The 19,074-nt window shown below is 45.1% G+C and overlaps 1 protein-coding gene across 5 annotated transcripts in view; it reads right to left on the reverse strand.

Annotated features, from left to right (window-relative positions):
- Positions 1-2,924: 2,924 nt before the first annotated feature.
- The window catches only part of JPH1 (junctophilin 1), an 88,541-nt gene continuing 72,391 nt past the window's right edge, over positions 2,925-19,074 (reverse strand). Inside the window, exons 4-6 of one of the 5 annotated variants that reach the window (XM_036437157.2) lie at positions 13,432-14,075; positions 5,519-5,614; positions 2,925-5,004 (exon numbers count right to left, since the gene is read on the reverse strand). In XM_036437157.2, coding sequence (XP_036293050.1) covers positions 5,534-5,614; positions 13,432-14,075 — 725 coding nt within the window. In that variant the 3' untranslated portion in view covers positions 2,925-5,004; positions 5,519-5,533. Of the gene's footprint in view, positions 5,005-5,518; positions 5,615-13,431; positions 14,076-19,074 lie in introns of those variants that run through there. The other 4 variants (XM_036437156.2, XM_036437159.2, XM_036437158.2 and 1 more) reach the window with 4 other exon arrangements.

A 19,074-nucleotide genomic window follows, 5' to 3' on the forward strand; every position in this document is an offset into this window, starting at 1 on the left:
ACTGCCCCCTCCCCCCCGCCTGGTTGCCTCTTACTGCCCCCCCCCCCCTACTGGCCTGGTCCCCCAAACTGCCCCCTTCTGCCAGCCTGGTCACACCAGCTGCCCCCCCTGCTGGCCTGGTCACCCCCAACAACCCCCCTGCTGGCCTGTTGCCCCTCATGGCTCCTTCCACTGGTCTGGTCACCCCACGCAACCTGCTTATTCAGTCGTTTGGTCATCCTTCACTAACCCCCCTGCTGACCTGGTTGCCCCATGCAGCCTGCTTGTTCAGTCATTTGGTTACCCCTTACTAATCCCCCAGATGGCCTGGTGGTAGGTAGCCATCTTGTGAGGGTGTGAGGGTTAATTTGCATATTACCTCTTTATTATATGTAATTTTTAGTTTCATGCCATTGTGATCAGAGAAGATACTTAATATGATTAAAATCTTAAATTCATTTAAACTTGTTTTGTGGCCTATCCTTGGTCTATCCTGGAAAATGTTCCTTGTGCACTTGGGAAAAAAGGTATATTCTGCTGCTTTGGTGTGAAATGCCCTAAAAATATCAACTAAATCCATCTGGTCTTAACGTGTCATTTAAGGCCAATGTTTCCTTTTTGATTTTCCATCTGGCTGGCTGATCTACCCATTGATGTCAATGGAGCATTAAAATCCCCTACTCTTGCTGCTATTACTGTATTACTGTTGATCTCTCACTTTATGTCCATAAATATTTGTTTTATATACAGGGTATCCCTCCCCCCAAAAAATGAATACCCACTTTAACAGCTGATTCAATTACATTTCAAAATGAAATATATTTTAATAAACACTGCCTTTATAATTATTCAAAGATCATGGCATCTCCCCTGCCAGGTAAGTATTATTCAAAGTGTGTGTTCATTTTTGGGGACACCCTGTTTTTAGGTTCTCCTACATTGGGTGTGTACATGCTTATAAAACTTATATCCTCTTGTTGGATTGACCCTTTATCATTATGAAATGCCCTTCTTTGCTTGTTGTTACAGTCTTTGCTTTAAAGTCTATTTTTTTCTGATATAATACTGCTATCCCTGTGTGAGGTGAGGAAGGCCACTCGTGTGGAAAAGCATCTCAAATAGGTTCCAACCAGGCATTTGAGTTGAGTTGGGTGGGGTGGGGTCTCAGGGAATCACCACAGCGGGGCCAATGATGTTAGCAAAGTTAATGGAGAGCTCAGATTTGGCATCCACCTGCCACTACAGGCTGGGGATGGGAGTGGTGGGACGATGGTGGTAACTCAACGAAGGAACATCGGCATCTGTCGGCACTTCTGTTCTGGAGAGAGTTGCCCTGATCCCTACCCTCCAGCCCTCACCCTGAAGCCAGTAAATTCAGTTCCTTCTCATATGACCCTGGTGCCTTTGTGGCTGCTGCCCCAGCACTGGAGCCCAGGGTGAGTGAGTGAGTCTGTGCTCAGGTTTTAAGATCTGAGGTGTCGAGATCTGCAGCAACCTCAGTCTCAGCCACAATCTCCTGTGGTTTCCACAACCATGTTATGGAGGTTCTCCTCCTGGCACGGGAGCCTCAGGCGGAGTAGCCCAGCCTGGGGCTGGGACACTTCACTCCACAGGGGGTACCTCTGCAGCAACAATTTCAGTACCTTTGGAGTAAGAATGAAATGTTGGACCTCGTTCACAGGCCTCGGATAAGCAAACACAGGTGCATGAACTGCTCCCGGGGAGGGCAGGCTCCATGTAGAGTTGGAAAGTCGAGGCTACTGGGATAACTTCCCAGAGCATGAGAGGGCCGGCGGGTCGCACAGACTGTGAGCCTGGGAGCCTGCTCATCATGACTTTTAAAAAACAGTGACTGCATTAAATGGCCATGCAGAATGTTCTCCCAGATTCTTCCCGGCCAAACAGCCTCCTCCTGAGCTTTGGCTCCAGCCATCATGACATGTGGTTTGGACATGAGTCTGGAATCAATAATGTTTCTAGCACCCTGTGCTTTTCCCGCTTGCTCCGGGACAGTCTGTCCTGTGTTGCGTTCCTTTAGGATTTGCTATGAGACTCATCGTGTAAGTTGATAAATCGTTTTAGTAGCCAGAGGTGATCACTTTGTGTGTTGTTTATATGGAGGTCTCAGCATACTAGCCCTCGGCAGGAGTGACAAACCCGGGAACTTAAAAGCGCCTGGCACCTCCTGGGCAGCTGTTCTGGAGGTCCTTTAGTTATACCGCCGAGGCAGCTTGCCTGGCCCAGCTCCAAGGATGGCTTCAAAGGGCGCCGAGGGGCTGGAAGGTTTAGCGACAGCAGGTTCACTGAACTGTAAGCTTCCAGAAGTGTGCTCAAGCAGTAGGGGCCATAGAAATGTATTAATTTGTTTGGTCCAAAATACTTGAATTAATTGAAAAGTACCTATGCAGGAGGGAACTGGCTTCAAATTTGAGTTTTCCTTAAAAACTTTAAACTCTTGCCCAGCTGGCGTGGTTCAGGGGTTGAGCATCGGCCTATGAACCAGGAGGTCACGGTTTGATTCCCAGTCAGGACACATGTTCAATCCCCAGTAGGAGGCATGCAGGAGGCGTCCGATTGATGATTCTCTCTCATTGTTGATGTTTTTTATCTATCTCCTTCTCCCTTCCCTTCTGACTTCCATAAAAATATATTAAAAAACCAAAAGGAAAAAAAACTTGGAACCCCTGGGTAGGGCACTAATCCAGTTAATGAAGGCAAGAACCAGAGCAGTGAATCTTATTTTGCAAAATTACCTGGAAGGTCCAGGATGAGAGAAATGTAGAAAGAAATAACCGTGTAGTACAGCTACCCTCTGCCACTTCGAGCCCCAATCCCTGCCCCCATCATTTCTATGGTTAATTTCTCAGCAGCTTTCTTTCAACACCACCACCAACATTCCACCTAACTCTGCAGTAATGTATGTACAAAGGAGACACACCTACCACTTTTTAAATAACCAACTTTCTTTTTTTTTTTTATTAGAGCAAATACAGTTGTGAAAACTGTACATTATACATTTTGGTTTCAAGGATTATAAATAAAGGAACTCACAGGTAGGGAGTTCTTTTTTTCACAGCAAGAAACTTTAAATAAACAAAGTCATGTTTTATTAAGTACACTGGCAGACTTCATGTGCTGTCCAAAATGTAGAGTACAGTATAACAACCCATTAGAAAGAGCCTTTCATGTAAAATACAGCTGTGCACATTTTAGAAAAATACCGACAATTTGGGCTTTGTTTTAAAAAAGCTTATAAATCATACATATATTTATAAATGGAACCAACATGCTTACTGTATAAACATATCCTTTCCATTATCTTGTTAACCCATCGTTTCAAAGCCTTACACATTTTTAAATAAACACTTAATAAGATTAAATATTTTATCTTTTTAAAAAAATCAGCTTTCCCAGCGTAAAGAGCTATGGGGTTAGGAAGGAGAAGTGAGAGGATTGAGAATGACCCAGGAACTTAAACATTTCTTGGGTAGAAACATTCTTCCTAAATTTCAAAGTCAAAGCAAAATGTAAAAAATAATTAAATATACAAGTTGTAATTTTCATTTGCTCTCTTTCTGCTTCCTGCTCTTTTCCATGTTGCTCACACCCAGGATTCTCAATACCTTGCACTTCTGCAAGAAACGCCACTGGGTGACTGCCCTGCTGGTGACCAAGCACCCAGTCCACCCCTGTGCTAACAAGTGAATGGTCTCTTCCGCATTGAAAGGGTAGCAAATAAGGCCAAGAGAATCGGATTAAACCATGCAGATGGTGAAAAATATTCAGGAATAGCTCCCTCTCCACAATGTCATGTTTCATAGAGATCTAACAGAAACCTTTCCTCCCCTGATTGCTTTTTTAAATAATTACTTTGAGAAAGACCCTGTAGTTTCTCGAAGTAGGCATGCTTCTGAGTAATAAAGGATACATTATAAAACAGCAAAAAAAAAAAAAAAAAAAAAAAATCAGATTATTCCAGAATAACAAAGGACGGCGAGAGACAACTATTGAAACAAAAAACATCTAAGCCTTTAAGATGTGAAATAAAATTAAAAAAGGACTTCGGAAAAACACAGAAGGCATAAAATTGAGAAGCGATGATTTTACAAAGCTTTCTGCTCTACCTGCATGTCTTCAACAAAAATTTTCAGTTGGGGAAAAAGAAAAATAACGGGAAAGAGAAGAGCAGTTATTAATAGCATCTTGCTTAACTTTCATGGGAATTAACATAGCCACCGACAAGATTCTATTTGGTTGTAAAGTACGTCAGCAATGAAACCGAATCCTCTAAACACCGATTAATGCAACCCATGCAACATTCTGGCTTCTTAGAATTCTGTTGTCTTTTCAGTTTTTAGAATTTAGCACCTTCCCGAGTGCATAAATAACTCATCGCAGTTAACGTTAAAAATATTTAAAATTAAATTATTCCTTAGGAAGGTAGGATGCTTTCCAATGGCTAACGTTTTAAAGATAAACAGCCTTTCACCGAAGGTTTAGGAAGACTAAGTGGCATTACAAAAAAAAAAAAAAAAAATGCTGTATTCTTGTCAACATCAACACGTTTCCTCTAGATTTTCGTTGTTTTCCTTTTCCTTGAGATGCAACGTGTGCGCTTCATCCAGCCAGGCCTGCACGTGGTCGGTGACCGTGCATCCTCTTTAAATAAACAGCAAAAAATAGTCGTGCACAAGCAAACGCAACGTTCTCTCCCAGAACGTGTGGGGGCGTGAAAGCAGCAGGCCATGGCGTAAGACTGCTGAGTGATCTGCTGCCTGGTCCGCGGGCCGAGGCCGGGGCGGGCGCTGGAGAGGCGGCGGCAGCAACACGATCCTCCGGCCGCATTCCTCGGGGCGGGCCGCGTGTTTGCCCCACTCCTACCGCAAACGTCAGATGGTAAAATAGTAAGGCAGCTGTTGACTTCCATCAACAACCAAACACGCAGCTCCATACGTCTCCAGTTTAGTCACACTCTGCTAGGACAGATGGAGCAGCCAGTGCCAGGAACTTCGCCGGATGGGGCTGCTTCAGCAGATTTTAAAAAAGAAGGATTATTAGGGTTTGTGCTCCCAACCCCGCTGCCTGCTTCAGCTCCCAGAGGACCCCAAAGCCACAGGGCACTGCCCCCCTGGAACCGGACAGGGCCTCCGGCCCCATTTTCCAAGGTTCCTGTCTCTCTCTCTCTCTCTCTCTCTCTCTCTCTCTCTCTCTCTCTCTCTCTCTCTCTCTCTCTCTCTCTCTCTCTCTCGCCCATCCTAACCCCAAGCCGCCTTCCCTGGGTCTGAGTCTGCCCGGGCTGTGCCATTTAAAGGGCTGATGACACCACTGGGCACAACCGTGGGCGAAGGCTACTAGTTGTCATGGCTCCACCGAAGGGTCAAACAGTTCTATCACCGAGGAGCTATGTGGAATCACATTCAGGCACGGCCAAAGTTAAGGCGAAGGACAATAGGTCGTTGTTAAAAAGAATGCGAACCTGAATGTGGGACAAGAATGCTATGTTCTGTGGTTTTGTACTAGAAATCAAGGCTAGTCTTACCTTTCCTCACTCCGATCAAGTTAGAAAGTGAACGAAAAGAATGGCCAACCCGATGTTCAGCAGCATGACCAGGACAATCATGACTGAATTAGGGCCCTGGAAACAAAACAACAAAAACAAGCATAACTTTGCCACTTTCATATCAGTGCGTAAATCAGCTTGCGAAAGCAATTACTAAAAATATAAAAAGAACCCCACACAAGTTGCGGTAAAGGAGGCATGAATAATGACAGCAGTTCCAAAAGGTGTGAACTAAAAATAGCAATGCCGTATTTAGACGGAGCCATCTCTGAACTTTCACTTAAAAATGAAGCCTGCCTTGATGGAATCTAAACTAGAACTTAAATAACCTGCTACATTCGCCGGGCAACGCCTGGCAATGCCGGGCAGCAGCCTGGGTGAGACACAGGCCCCTAACCAAGGTTAGGGACTGCTGGGGGTGGGACAGGCACTTGTGAAGGTGCGATCCGGAGGAGGAAGAGGGATTTCCTCAGAAAGGCAGTGGAATATGGAGGGAGACCTGTGGGACAGCGAGGCCTCCTGGGAAAAACATTGGGAAAACTCAAAACAAGGTTCTCTTTTGCCTTCTCTGGGTGTCTTTTTCTGGACACCAGCCCTTCCTTAAAATGAAAAACTACAAGTGGGAAGCTGAACACTTTCAGAAATTTTTTACAGGTCTAATTTTGTTGTTAACCTTTCCGAGGTCAAGTTATCCTGAAGAAGATTGATAAATACTGTCGTAATATCTCACAGCCCAAGGAACCCAAACTGGGTTGGCTTGTTTAAAAACAAACCAGTTCTGGCTGGTGTGGCTCCATTGGTGGGGTGTCATCCTGTGTACTGAATGGTTACTGGTTCAGTTCCTGGCCAGGGCACATGCCTGGGTTGCAGGCTCGATCCCCAGTAGGGGACATATGAGAGGGAGCCAGTCTTGATGTTGATTATGCTCTCACATTGATGCCTCTCTCTCTTTCTCTCTCTCTCAATAAGAAAACAAAAAAACCCCAAAACAAAGACAAGCCAGCTTTATATGATCCACCTTTTCAGATCTGCCCAAGCTTGGTCTTGTTGATTACAAAAACATGATCTTGATATTTACTATTAAAATAGTGTCTTATTCTCTTTTAAATCTATTTTTATTGATTTCAGAGAGGAAAGGAGAGGGAGAGACAGAAACATCACTGATGAGAATCATTGATTGGCTGCCTCCTGCATGCCCCCGACTGGGGATGGAGCCCAAAATCCAGGCATGTGCCCTGCCTGCGAATTGAACCGTGACCTTCTGGTTCATAGGCCAATGCTCAACCACTGAGCCACACCAACCAGAATGCTGGTACTGCATTCTTAAATAGCATCAGAAGTGTTCTAAAACTTGTCTCCTGACTTAGGTGGGGAGGAAGCTTTGTTCTTAAAGATGAGAGAACGGTTGTACTATGTTTGAGTACTCAGCGAGACCACAATGAAAATGTCTTGTTGGAATTCTGAGGGGCGTGGGGTGAGAAAGTTAGGAACTGCCACTGGTCCAGTGCTTGTTTCGCAGAGTCTAGGGCTTAGGTCACATATCCTTCAAGCAGGTCCTCTTCCTGGAGGAGGTCAGGGTGCATGCACCATTTTTCTCTATTCTAATACTTCACGCTTGTCATCTTTGTTACCGTATTTTTCGGACCATAAGACGCTCCGGACCATAAGACGCACCAGTTTTTAGAGAAGGGAAATGAAGAAAAAAAGATTCTGAAATAAATAGTGTCCCAAAATATTTTATGTGCATTAAAACCCAACATCACAGTCATAAACACATGTAATCAACCCTGTAAAGTAAACAGCAGCATTTAGAACCATTTTAGAGCCGGGCAAGCACACAGAGACCACACAGAGCCGGGCAAGTAAAAAAACTTTTTTTTTTTTACAGTATATGTGTAGGCTATATTTGGACCATAAGACGCAGGGACTTTCCCCCCCCCACTTCTGGGGGGGAAAAAGTGCGTCTTATGGTCCGAAAAATACGGTAAATACATCCCTGAAGCAGCAGGGCCTGCCTTGTTCACCGCTGTGCCCCCACACAGGTGCCCGATTCTTCAGGCACCCAGTGTTTAATGAGAACTCCCATCTTCTGGCACTTTTCTGGTGACATGGATGTGGTGAGCAGGCTAATTCATGGCATTAAAAGAAGAACAGGGGGCCCTAACCGGTTTTGTTCAGTGGACAGAGCGTCAGTCTTTGGACTCGGGGGTCCCAGGTTCAATTCTGGTCAAGGGCATGCACGTCGGTTGTGGGCACATCCCCAGTAGGGAGTGTGTAAGAGGCAGCTGATGGATGTTTCTCTCTCATTGATATTTCAAATTTCTATCCCTGTCCCTTCCTCTCTGTAAAAAAATCAATAAGATATATTAAAAAAAAAAAAATAACAGGGTGACTAGTAGAATCAGGGTGGAAAGGAAGAAGTAAAAGTGGATGCCCTTGCCATAGGTAGTGTTAGTTCCTAACCCCCAAGGAAATGACAGAAGAAAGAAAACACTGACTGCAGGTCTTCCTATGCCAGGCCTGGGCCAAGACGCTGTGTCAATTATTTTTAAAAATTCTTCACAAGGGATTATTAGTTCCATTTCACGGAGCTGAGAGAGTGTGTTTCCCAAGGTGAACTCGGCCTGTTTGGACAAGTTAGAACTAGAATTAAACTTTGGTCTGCCCACTCCAGTGCTCATGTCCTTTTCTCTGCACTCCTATGAAAGCCACAGGCCTCCGTTTAAAAAGAATGACTTCCCATCAACTGCCTTAAAATGGCATTCTCTTCTATACCCTATGCTTCTAATATCGGAAAAACACCAGATGTTGGGAAGGATCCGTGTTTCTGGTGGAATACTTGTGTTGTAATCTATTAAGAGAGGACTAACCCAGTCAACTTCTCAATCAAGGTGAGCCTAGTCCATATCAGGTGGGAAGCTCTTAAGACCCAGGAGATAATCCAGATGCAGTTTTAACATCAATCACAACAGTATGGAGATTAAGGAAATGCTATGAATGCCAGGAACTTTGATTAGATTTTGCTCATGAATGTGCTACCAATTTTGGGATTGTTTCCACTCTCTGAGGTCAGTGGATTTAATTCCCAATCCCCAAAAACAGGGATGTGAAAGATGATGAGGGCATTTCTCTATTAAACATATATTCATCCTGTGATCTGTTCTAACAGACACACCCACTTATCCTACTGTTTATAGTGCCCTCTTTAAAGATGGTTCAGTAGAACCAGCAACAAAAGGTTCAACCTGCAGCCAGGGGAAAAGCCAGTTCTGGGACACTGTGTCTGAGAGGCGGGTGTCAGGACGCGAGCTCTGTGCTCATCGGGGTGCAGAGCTTTAAGGTGAAGGCCCATAAATGTGACTGCTGGCCAGTTGTAGCTTAAAATAGCAAAATGGAAAAAAAAAATCAGTCTTGCTTTTCAAGATGGACTGGGACAGGTGTCTTGAAGAAAGCTGTTTCAGGGCAAAGTGCAAGTCTTGATTGGAAGAAAACTTTGGGCCGTTTTAAAGAGCCAGAAGTCAGAATGTGGGGAGGCTGGCTAACGCAAGAAATCAATCCCTCCCCCTTTTCTTTAAGAGACTATCCATTCATTTAAAATGGTGAGGAATTAATTTCCTGCTAGAGAGCACAGTTTATTAATGTTAAATGGAAAACTTTCCCAAAAACAGAAAAACCAAAGCTTAGCTTAGTATTAACAGCAAATTTTAATTATATGGATTGACTTCTTTATGAGTGTGGTTCAAACATGGCCTGACAAGTTTTTCAAAAACGTTTTCCAATAGTTCAAAAGAAATAACGGGCAAATCTCAAAATGAACTTGGGAGCCGATCAGAGGAACAGCTGGGAAAAAGGGCAGGCAGTAGCCAGAAGGGGTCGAGATTCTTAATTAGAAGACCCCTCATCATTCTAGCTGACACGGCTCTACAGATGCTTCTCCTGACCCCTACCCAAGTTGCCAGGTTACAAAATCCTCAAAATTCTGTGGTTCCACGTGAGTCTACATACAACCCCTGTCCACAGGGGCCACAAACTTCGTCAGGGGGGGGTTACAGAGCAATCCCTGCCATGGCCCCACCCCCTCTCAGAATCAATTAATTCATTGGCTCTGAGTGATTAGCCTGTGTCCCAGAAGATTTTATAGATTTCTAGGGGTTTAATCACCAGGGTGATCAGAGAACACTGGAGGACAGCAGGTTCTCGAACAGGTTGTTTTGTTCAACATGGTTTCATTGTAAGACGGAGGAGAAAAAACACACAACACTAAACAAAAAAACAATTCCCGGCCAGAGCCACTGTCTGCGTGGGTTTCCTCCTCCATCCCGATGGCGTGCTCATGAATGCACTGCTGTGTCTCCAGTGTCCCTGGGCCGGGAGGTCAGCCTGTTCAGGGTGGGTCCTGCCTTGTGCCCCGAGCTGCTGGGACAGGCTCCCGCCACCCACAACCCTGAGCTGGAAGGAGTAGGCTGGAAAAGAATGATAGTACTTGTTTTTGTTTATCTTTTACATATATATGTAGCTCGCATTTATCTCAGTGTTGAATATTATAAGTGTTTTGGGTGTTTATTTAGAAGTTTGGTGATGGTTTTGTGACCAGAAATAGGCTGGAACTTAGCTCTTGCTTTTCCCAGTTAGCCTGTGGTGAACTGGTTTCGTTACCCGTCATCTCATTTAAAGTGGCCATTTCCAAGAACCTATCTGCGTGCTGATGACATGAAGGGCGGGCGGGGGGGGGGGGGGGGACTTACTGAATTTATCAACTATTCATGCTTCAGCTAGTTCCGTGCTGAAGCAAATGTAGTCACAGTTTTTGAGCACTCACATTGTGCCAGGTACCAGGCTGGGAACTTTATAAGTATTAGCTCATTTAATCTTCACAACCACTCTACGACAGAGGATGAAGAGACCGAGTCGCCGAACCGTTAGGAAACTTGCCTCAGGCCACACGGCAGGGACTTGGACCTAGGGCGTTTGGTCGCTCAGTGCACACCCTCAGCCACTAGCCTATCCTGTCTCCATAGGCTGGTTGGAATTCGAGATCTGGTTTGGTGAGCCACCCTACACAGGGCGATTCTGACTCACACCAGATCTGCCAACTGCCCACAGAGAGCACTGGCTGATTCAGTGTTGTTTTCCCTCAAATGTCTGCTTCAGAGTGAATGTTCCTATGAATTTCCAAGTTGTTATTTTATCCATCTCTTACTTACACAGTGTCTTCTAATCTCAAAATTGTATTAAATTTTAGTACTCCCCAGTTTTATTACTTATTAATACTCATCTGAGGATATTTTTCTACTGATCTTTTAGAGAGAGTAGGAGAGAGAGGGAAAGACAGAGAGAAACATCAATACGAGAGAAACACCATCGATTGGTTGCCTCTTGCACATGGCTCAGGCTGGGGAGGAGCCCACAAATGAGGTATGTGCCCTTCATCAGAATCAAACCCGGGACCCTTTGTTCTGCAGGCCGACACTCTATCCACTGAGCAAAACTGGCTAGGGCCTCCCTGGTTTTAAAAGTTGTTCATTGACTAATTTGAGAGTAATTCTGTCACTTCCTACATCTCTGTGAAGAAACCAGTGATCAGGGTGAGAAAGGCAGCTTTTGGTTATTATTAGAAATAGAAGGTTAATTGTTAAAATTTTCCCACGAAGGCGTCACGTCAATCCTGACTTCCGGTGCCCATGGCAGACAGAGGTGAGAGCTGCTCTGCCTCCTTGGGGTGTGGAAGCCAACCTACTGAGCTGGGAGATGCTTGGCTAACTCCAAGAATCACACGATTCTGCACAGACGTCAGACAGATGCTCTTTCTAAACAAGGAGACTATGAGGTTTATAGAGGGAACTATTGCAGAGAGGAGCTAGGTCACTCACCCAGTTGTAAGACACCGGGGCATATGCTTCCCCCGGGGCAGTTCTGGAAGTCAACTGAACCCCACTCCTGGGAACCCAAAGCTACAGATTACAGGGCTTGACAGTGTTTGTCTGATTTACAAGTGGGAAATTCAAACTAATACTAATAAAAATGTGAAGAAGCTTTATTAATCTGTGGATAAAAATTCTGAAAGCCAAATGAGAAGTGAATTATTACATTTATCAACTTCAGTAGTGATATCGTATATATTATAGATATAATATCAGGATACTGATATATCAATGTTAAAAACTAAAAAAAAGAATGCTTATTGAATAGTCAAGAGTCTGAAAGTTATTCTGTTTTGAAACCATCTATACTCATGGGGACTGACTCTCAGAAAGATAATTCAGTTAATCTGATTAATATATACTTAGATAATTAAAAAGATGAGAATTTGAAAAATAGGGTGGGAACCAGTGTTTACAGATATTAGCAAAGTCAACAAACCTAAGAAGTTTCAAACATAAGTTGATTAAAAAAATGAATTTCAATTGTTTAAACCTGTGAATACATTAAACAGACAAAAGAAACTGGTGATTGTATTAATATTCTTGTTTGCTAAAATACTAACCCACACCTTTATGCAAATATGTCTCTGAAATTACTAAACATTGGGTTGGCTGTGGCTTCTACCATGAGCTAAACATGCAACAACTCTGTTCCAAAGGCATATGAATAGGTTGGTCAACTGTCTATCAGAAAATACTCTGCTTCAGATTTTATAAATTCTATAGAATTTGATAAAATCCAAATTCCATTTATCATTAACAAATCAAACTCATTTGATTAAGGATACATTTATCAATAACTGAAAGCTAACTGGTTAAACAACAAAAACTTAGCTTCTCAAGGCTGATGATAAAACTAGCATCTACTAGAAATATGAAATGTCAGGAGCACTAACACTCTGAGGGGTTAGAACAGTGGTCGGCAAACTCATTAATCAACAGAGCCAAATATCAATAGTACAACGATTGAAATTTCTTTTTGAGAGTCAAATTTTTAAAACTTAAACTTCTTCTAATGCCACTTGTTCAAAATAGACTCGTCCAGGCCATCGTATTTTGTGGAAGAGCCACACTCAAGGGGCCAAAGAGCCGCATGTGGCTCTCGAGCCGAAGTTTGCTGACCACGGTGTTAGAAGACTATAGTCATCATCTTAAACAGTTGAAACCTGGCTTTAAGTAAGTAAAATCCAAACAAAATATTTATGAGAATAACTCAAATTGCTAGAAAAGATTTTTTTTTTTTTTTTTTGTCTAAAGGTACTGTTTTGGGGAGTCAAAAGGTGGGCTAAGAACTTAGCAAATGGGGGTGAAGCCCTCTTCTTAGCTAGAGCTCTGAGCTTTGTAGCCAGCGGGGAGTCAGCTTTTGTCCTGGATTGCATGCTTGTGTCTCTCCAGAATTCAGATGTTGAAACCCTAACCACCAGTGTAATGTGGTGGTACTTGGAGATGGAGGTCTTTGGGAGGCAGTTAGGTTATGAGCGCAGAGCCCTCCTGCTGGGATAGTGCTCTTATAAGAGAGAGGCAGAGAGAGCTTGCTCCCCCCCCCCCCCCCCCCCCCCCCAGCTGGGTGAGGACACAGTGAGATGGCCTATGAACCAGGATGTGGGTTCTCACCAGACACCAAATCTCTGGGGACTGGACCTTGGCACTCCCCACCCCATCTATGGTATTTCTGGGAGAGCAGTCCCAACTAAGACACCTATCAGGCGTGATGCGTGTTGTAACCTACCTGAAGAATGTCTAAGGTGGGCGGGTGGCTGGCTGAACATGGAGGAGTTTCTGTCTAGAAAGCTTTTTCCCATCTCCAGCTACACACGGGCTCCGCTCTACCCTGAACAGCCCTGTGTGTGCCAGGATTTTGGAGAGCCTAGCTGTCCTCAAGGTGCAAGTCACCCCCCTACCCCCACCCCATGCTCCCTGAAAGAACCAGAGCGGGGGAAAGGAGGGGAACACATGGCTCGGACAACTTACTGAATTGGCTTCTGTTTCCGAAGCAGGGCACGAATCGTTGCTTGCTGGGTTCTTTGGTATGGCAAGTTCAGACTTCTTAGCTTTTGGCTCAGCTTTGCTTTCTTTGGCAACTGGTTTTGTCACAGACTTGGGGGGACTCCACTTGTTGGGTGTCGGCTTGTGCACCAGCGCCGAGGAGGAGTGGCCGGATCCTTCGTCTTCCCGCCCGTCTCCCAGGGGGTGCTTGGGCGGCAGCTTCACGTAGTAGCCGTGGTACTGGGAGTGCAGCTCCCCGTTGCTGGGGTTGGAGACGTGGTGGCGGCCAGAGTACTTGGACTGGGGCCCGGCGGCTCCCACCTCCTTGGAGGGGGCCTTGGACATCAGGGGCTTGTTGACGACGGCCGTCACCTGCTCCTCCGCCACGCTCCGTTTGTCACGGTTGAGTCTGGCCCCTGAGCTGGGGTTCTGCTTCCTCGCGGGCTGGGGGGAAGGCGGGGGCGAGTGGCTCTGTCTGGGGTGCGTCTCGGGCGTGCTCGGGGGCGTCGTGCCTTTGCGATAGAAGTGAGGAGATTCCTTGGGCGAAGGCGGCTTTTCCGGTACCTTCTCTTCTGGGTTTTCTTTCACGTCCACGCCTTCCTGGAATCTCTGTTTGATATAATCCGGGCCTGGCGGGGGAAAAGCGACAACAGAAAGGAAGGTGATAAAAATAAGGCATGAAGGTTTCACCCTCATCATATGCATCCACAGCAGGTCCCGAAAAATGTGGTTTCGCTCAATGCTGATGAGATGCCCTAGGAACTTGTATCAATTAGCCGGTGGGAAGACTGGTTTCATGATAAGTCATTCATAGGTTCTATTACTTTGAGGACTCAGCAAACATGCAGTAAGGCAGCTTAACCTTTTTCTTTTAAATATACTTTTGAGGCTTTGACTAAGCACAAGCACATTTCATTCCCCAAAAGGTTACCTATTGCTGAAAATGTGTTTTTTACATTAACATTTGTGGTACTTAATACTATTCTGATGGCCATAAAAGTGAAACCGTTGTGACTTCCCTAATAATTGCACTGGCTGTGCCTACTTGCAGAACACAGAGGCGGAATTCACAGTCAGCCCTGCTGACCACGCCGTAGGGATCTGAACACTTAAATTGGGTTGCATACACTCGTATTAGTGAAATGCGCTCAATATTTAATAAATTACACTGAGGTGCACCTACAGATTATATATCTATTGTGTTAATCCTCGCTTGATATCTTTTCCATTGACTTTTTTAGAGAGTGGGAGGAAAGTGGGGAGAGAGAAACATTGATGTGAGAGACATGGATTGGTTGCCTCCTGGACCGGGGCCAGGGAACGAACCTGAGATCTTTCGGTGCGCAGGCCAATGCTCTACCACTGGCCACACGGACTAGGGGAACCTATTTTTAAGGATCCTCCTTCAAAGGATCATTTCAAGCTCCTCGTTCGGAGCCACATCTGTCGTTTAGATTGCACTTTACAAAAGAACTTGCACACAGTCCTTCCCAGCATGGGCTTGCACTGCAGGCATCCAAGTCAAGACAGGGCCGTTGTCTTTGGCCCTCAGGTCTCAGGACAGTTTATAACAATCCCATGTTATTTTTATCAATGGAAATCCTTTCATTCAAAAAAGGGACTCCAGTGCATTGTTATTTTATATGGAGATCTGGGGAGGGAAGGGAAGAAGTGAGGAGTAGAGACACATAAAGGGCGGCACAAGATGGTACCAGTCACGAGCGTTTAAGGATGCCAGTGGTCCAGGCAGGGACAGCGCTCCCAGGAAGTTTCCTCCTGCTAGGGACTTCGCCTCTCAGCCCCTCTCCCAGAACCGGGCCATGCACATCCTCTGGCCACCACTCCACCACCAGCCACTTTTCACGTCACCAGGCGAAGCCAAGGTTACACAGTGCAGTGGGTCCTCTGCTCTGCACGTGGGCAGGAGCGGACAATGTCATCTCTCCCGTGTACGAGGGAGAAACCACCCCACCGATTGCTGACAGGACTTGACCAACTTGACCAGCTCTTGTCAACCACGCAGCATCCATTTCCATTTTGCACCCCTGACAACCCTGAGGGGCCGAAAACCAATGATCCTTGTTGTTAATAGACATGCTGCCTATTTACACTTTCAATTGCGCTGCCCTTGGTGGTCTGAGGAATAATTTGTTAGGAGATCGTTATTTATTATACAAGGTATTTTTCAAAATTCCAAGCCTCACCAAACTTAAGAAGCAGGCATTATCTCGACTTTACTGATGTGGAAAAACCAAACGTCACAGAGCCTGTGCATCCTTAAGATGAGATAGAATACATTGTGTAAGGTGATGATTTAAGCCCGTAAATGAGAATTCCTAAGGACCCACAATTATAATTGTATTCAGGGCAAAAACATAATAGCATTATCCCACCTTCCATGGTCCAAAGACAAACCCACCTCGGAGGGTTCGAATTTCCTGGTCCGCGTGGCCAGCGGTAGAGCGGTGGCCTGCGCACCAAAGGGTCTTGGGTTCATTCCCTGGTCCCGGTCCAGGAGGCAACCAATCCATGTGTCTCTCACATCAATGTTTCTCTCTCCCCCTTTCCCTCCTTTCATGATCACATGTCAACAGTGGTGGTGTTCTTTCTAAATTCAGTATAAGCACCCTCTTTTTTTTTAAAAGCTGACAGTTTTCTTTTAAAAATAAATTTTCGACACAGAGAAAGGCCTCTCAGGTGAGTGAAGAAAAAGGAGAAACTGCAGCTTCTTTTCCGAATTTTTCTTGGTGCTGTGACAGGGTCATAGCACCCTGAGGGCTGGGCTTCACCTGCAGGCTGGCTGCGGGGTTTAGAACCCATTTGGGTCACTTCCACTGGGTGTCCACGGAGGGCCCCTCCTCCTCTGATTGTGGAATTTTTACAGAGCCTCTCCCCTGTCAAAGCAGCTGCCCGCCAAGTGAGAGCTGACAGCAAGGAGGAGACAGAGGAAACACCAACAGTGACAAGAGACGATTATTTGGGGGGAACGACCTCAAAGTAATTCAGTCATCGCGGGTCCAAGAAAAATGTAATTTTTTTAAAAGTCAGCACTTCAGGGAATATGCTTTAGTTATCTGGAAAAGGAGCATGAAACTATTTTAAATACAAAGCATATTTTCAAATGCTTTTTGTAAATACAACTCTGTACTTTTTAAAAAATAAATATTTATTGATTTCAGAGAGGGAGGGAGGGAGAGGGAGATAGAAATACCAATGATGAGAATCATTAATCAGCTGCCTCCTGGCCCTAGCCAGTTTGGCTCACTGGATAGAGAGTTGGCCTGGGGACTGAAGGATCCCAGGTTCGATTCCTGTCAAGGGCATGTACGTTGGTTGCAGGCATATCCCCATTCCTTGGTGTGCAGGAGGCGGCTGATCGATGTTTCTCTCTCTCTCTCCCTCTCCCTTCCTCTCTGAAAAAAAAAAAAAAAAAAAAAATCAATAAATATATATTTTAAAAAATCAGCTGCCTCCTGGACACCCTACACTGGGGATCAAGCTTGCAAGCTGAGCATATGCCCTGACTGGGAATCAAACCATGACCTCCTCGTTCACAGATTGATGTTCAACCACTGACCCACACTGGCTGGGTCGTCCCTACTTCTTCACTTATGCTCCCATTAATAGGCCAACTTGGCAATACTCTGGCCACTGGAGAAATATGTGTTAATGGGTTTATGAAGCTATTGTTTGGACTCCATTGCACATACTCATTATGTTTATTAACCAGTCTACTCCCTTAGATTTGTAAAAACCTGATGTGTTGCTTCTTTTGACACTTTCTCTGTTCTAAATGTGTTAGGAAAGGCATTTCTTTCGCAATTGCTTGTGACACTTTCCTAAGATGCAGTTTTCAGGCATATTCCAGTGGATTTCTCTATAGCGCTTCCAGTGAAATTCAAAATCTGTTGCGTTCCAAGAATTTACTAGAAGGATGGAAGTACTCTCTAGCACAGGCTGTCCCATTTGAAAGGGTCCTAGCGTTACTATGCATTGAGCATCGCTGGCTCAGGGACTCCATGTCCTCCACAGCTGTGGCTCCAGAGTTGCCACCTCAGACACCTGGGGTACGACTCTCAGAGACTTAGATTCCATGAGGATGAAGAGAAGCTTAGAAATCTTGAGGTTTAACGAGTGTTTTAGGAGGTTCTAACGGATCCAGCCACAGGCGCTTGAAAGTAGCCAAAAAACATGCTGACCAGCGGCGGTCCTTGCTCCAGCCCTGCGTGACTACATCCTGCTGGCAACGAGTCCAGGGATGCCGTCATATGGCTCTGATTGAGGATATACAGTTAACATTTCCAGAATAAGACCAAATGCACTTGGAACAAGACATTTAATATAAGGCAGAGGACAGATGTTGTTCCTGGACTACCTTCTTGGAAGGCACACATTGTGTCTGCTACTTGTCTGATGTAGGAATGTGTGTCAGCCTCGCCAGGCCAGCGTGAAGCTGATGAGATGCAGCAGTTCACAAGAAAGACTTGTCAGGACAGTGCCAGGGAGGAAAAGGATGGCGAGGGCGGGCGCACAAGGCGTTTTCATCTGTTTTCACCCACAGGATCTAAGAGTCTTTAGGGGTTTATCCCTGGAGGATTCCTGTTGGGAATCGGGTCACATGCTCATGGACACGACAAAATGTGAACCAAGAACATTCAGAAAATGCCATTCAGAACCACGGAAAGGTTACTGGCTGCAGTGGGCAGGAAGGCGCTGAGCAGCTCTGGCAGATGGTAACAGCAGGGCACCCAGCTGGCTCTCACAGGTGAGCTTCGAGGGGCTGGCCATGGGCAGACGCAGCACCATGAAGATTCCCCCGAAACACATGTCTGCAAGGGGGTAGTGCTTGGGAGCAGAGGCTCTGTAGCGTCAGCAGAAGTCATGACATGGACATGAGGTCTCTTCTATGGAGACTGCCTTTCAGCAAAGCAGAGCCACGTGGAATAATTCTAAAAAGATGACAGGGCTGGTGGGGAGAAAACCACTTTCCTACAGGACTTCCTGAACACAGCCACGGCCGTCTTGTCTGCGGGACGTCCATTTCTGTCGCTTGCCTGTGGCTGGCACTCCTACACAGCTGTGAAACTGAATGAGTAAGTGGTAAGAATAACCAGAAAAACCATGAATTATTCATTACATATCAGCTAGTAGATTATTCCATTTCCCATTTTCTATGAAACAGTTGGTTCAGGTTTTGGCAAGTGAGTTGAGAGAAGTTGTCTATTCCAGAATGCTTCTCTTGTCTTAACCATAAAATTTACATACTAATGACAGGCACAGGAAATTACATAATGAATATGTGCCTTATCTCTAAATTCAATTTTTATTGAATTTATTGGTTAATAAAATTATATAGGTTTCAGGTGTGCAGTTCTACAATGCAGCGTTTGTATACTGTATTGTGCGTTCACCAAGTCAGGTCTCCATCCATGACTATTTATTCCCCCTTAACTCTCTTCTAACGTCCCCCATCCCCTTTCCCTCTAGTAATCACCACACTATTGTCCGAGTTGTTTCCCCCCCTTAATCTCTTCACCTTTTTCACCCAGTCCCTTTTTATCATTATATCCTATCTATTTCATTGGTAATTTATTTTGTTCATTAGTGAAACCATATGGTGCTTGTCTT

This window comes from Pipistrellus kuhlii, unplaced genomic scaffold, assembly GCF_014108245.1.
Source record: "Pipistrellus kuhlii isolate mPipKuh1 unplaced genomic scaffold, mPipKuh1.p scaffold_m20_p_14, whole genome shotgun sequence".
NCBI lineage: Eukaryota > Metazoa > Chordata > Mammalia > Chiroptera > Vespertilionidae > Pipistrellus > Pipistrellus kuhlii.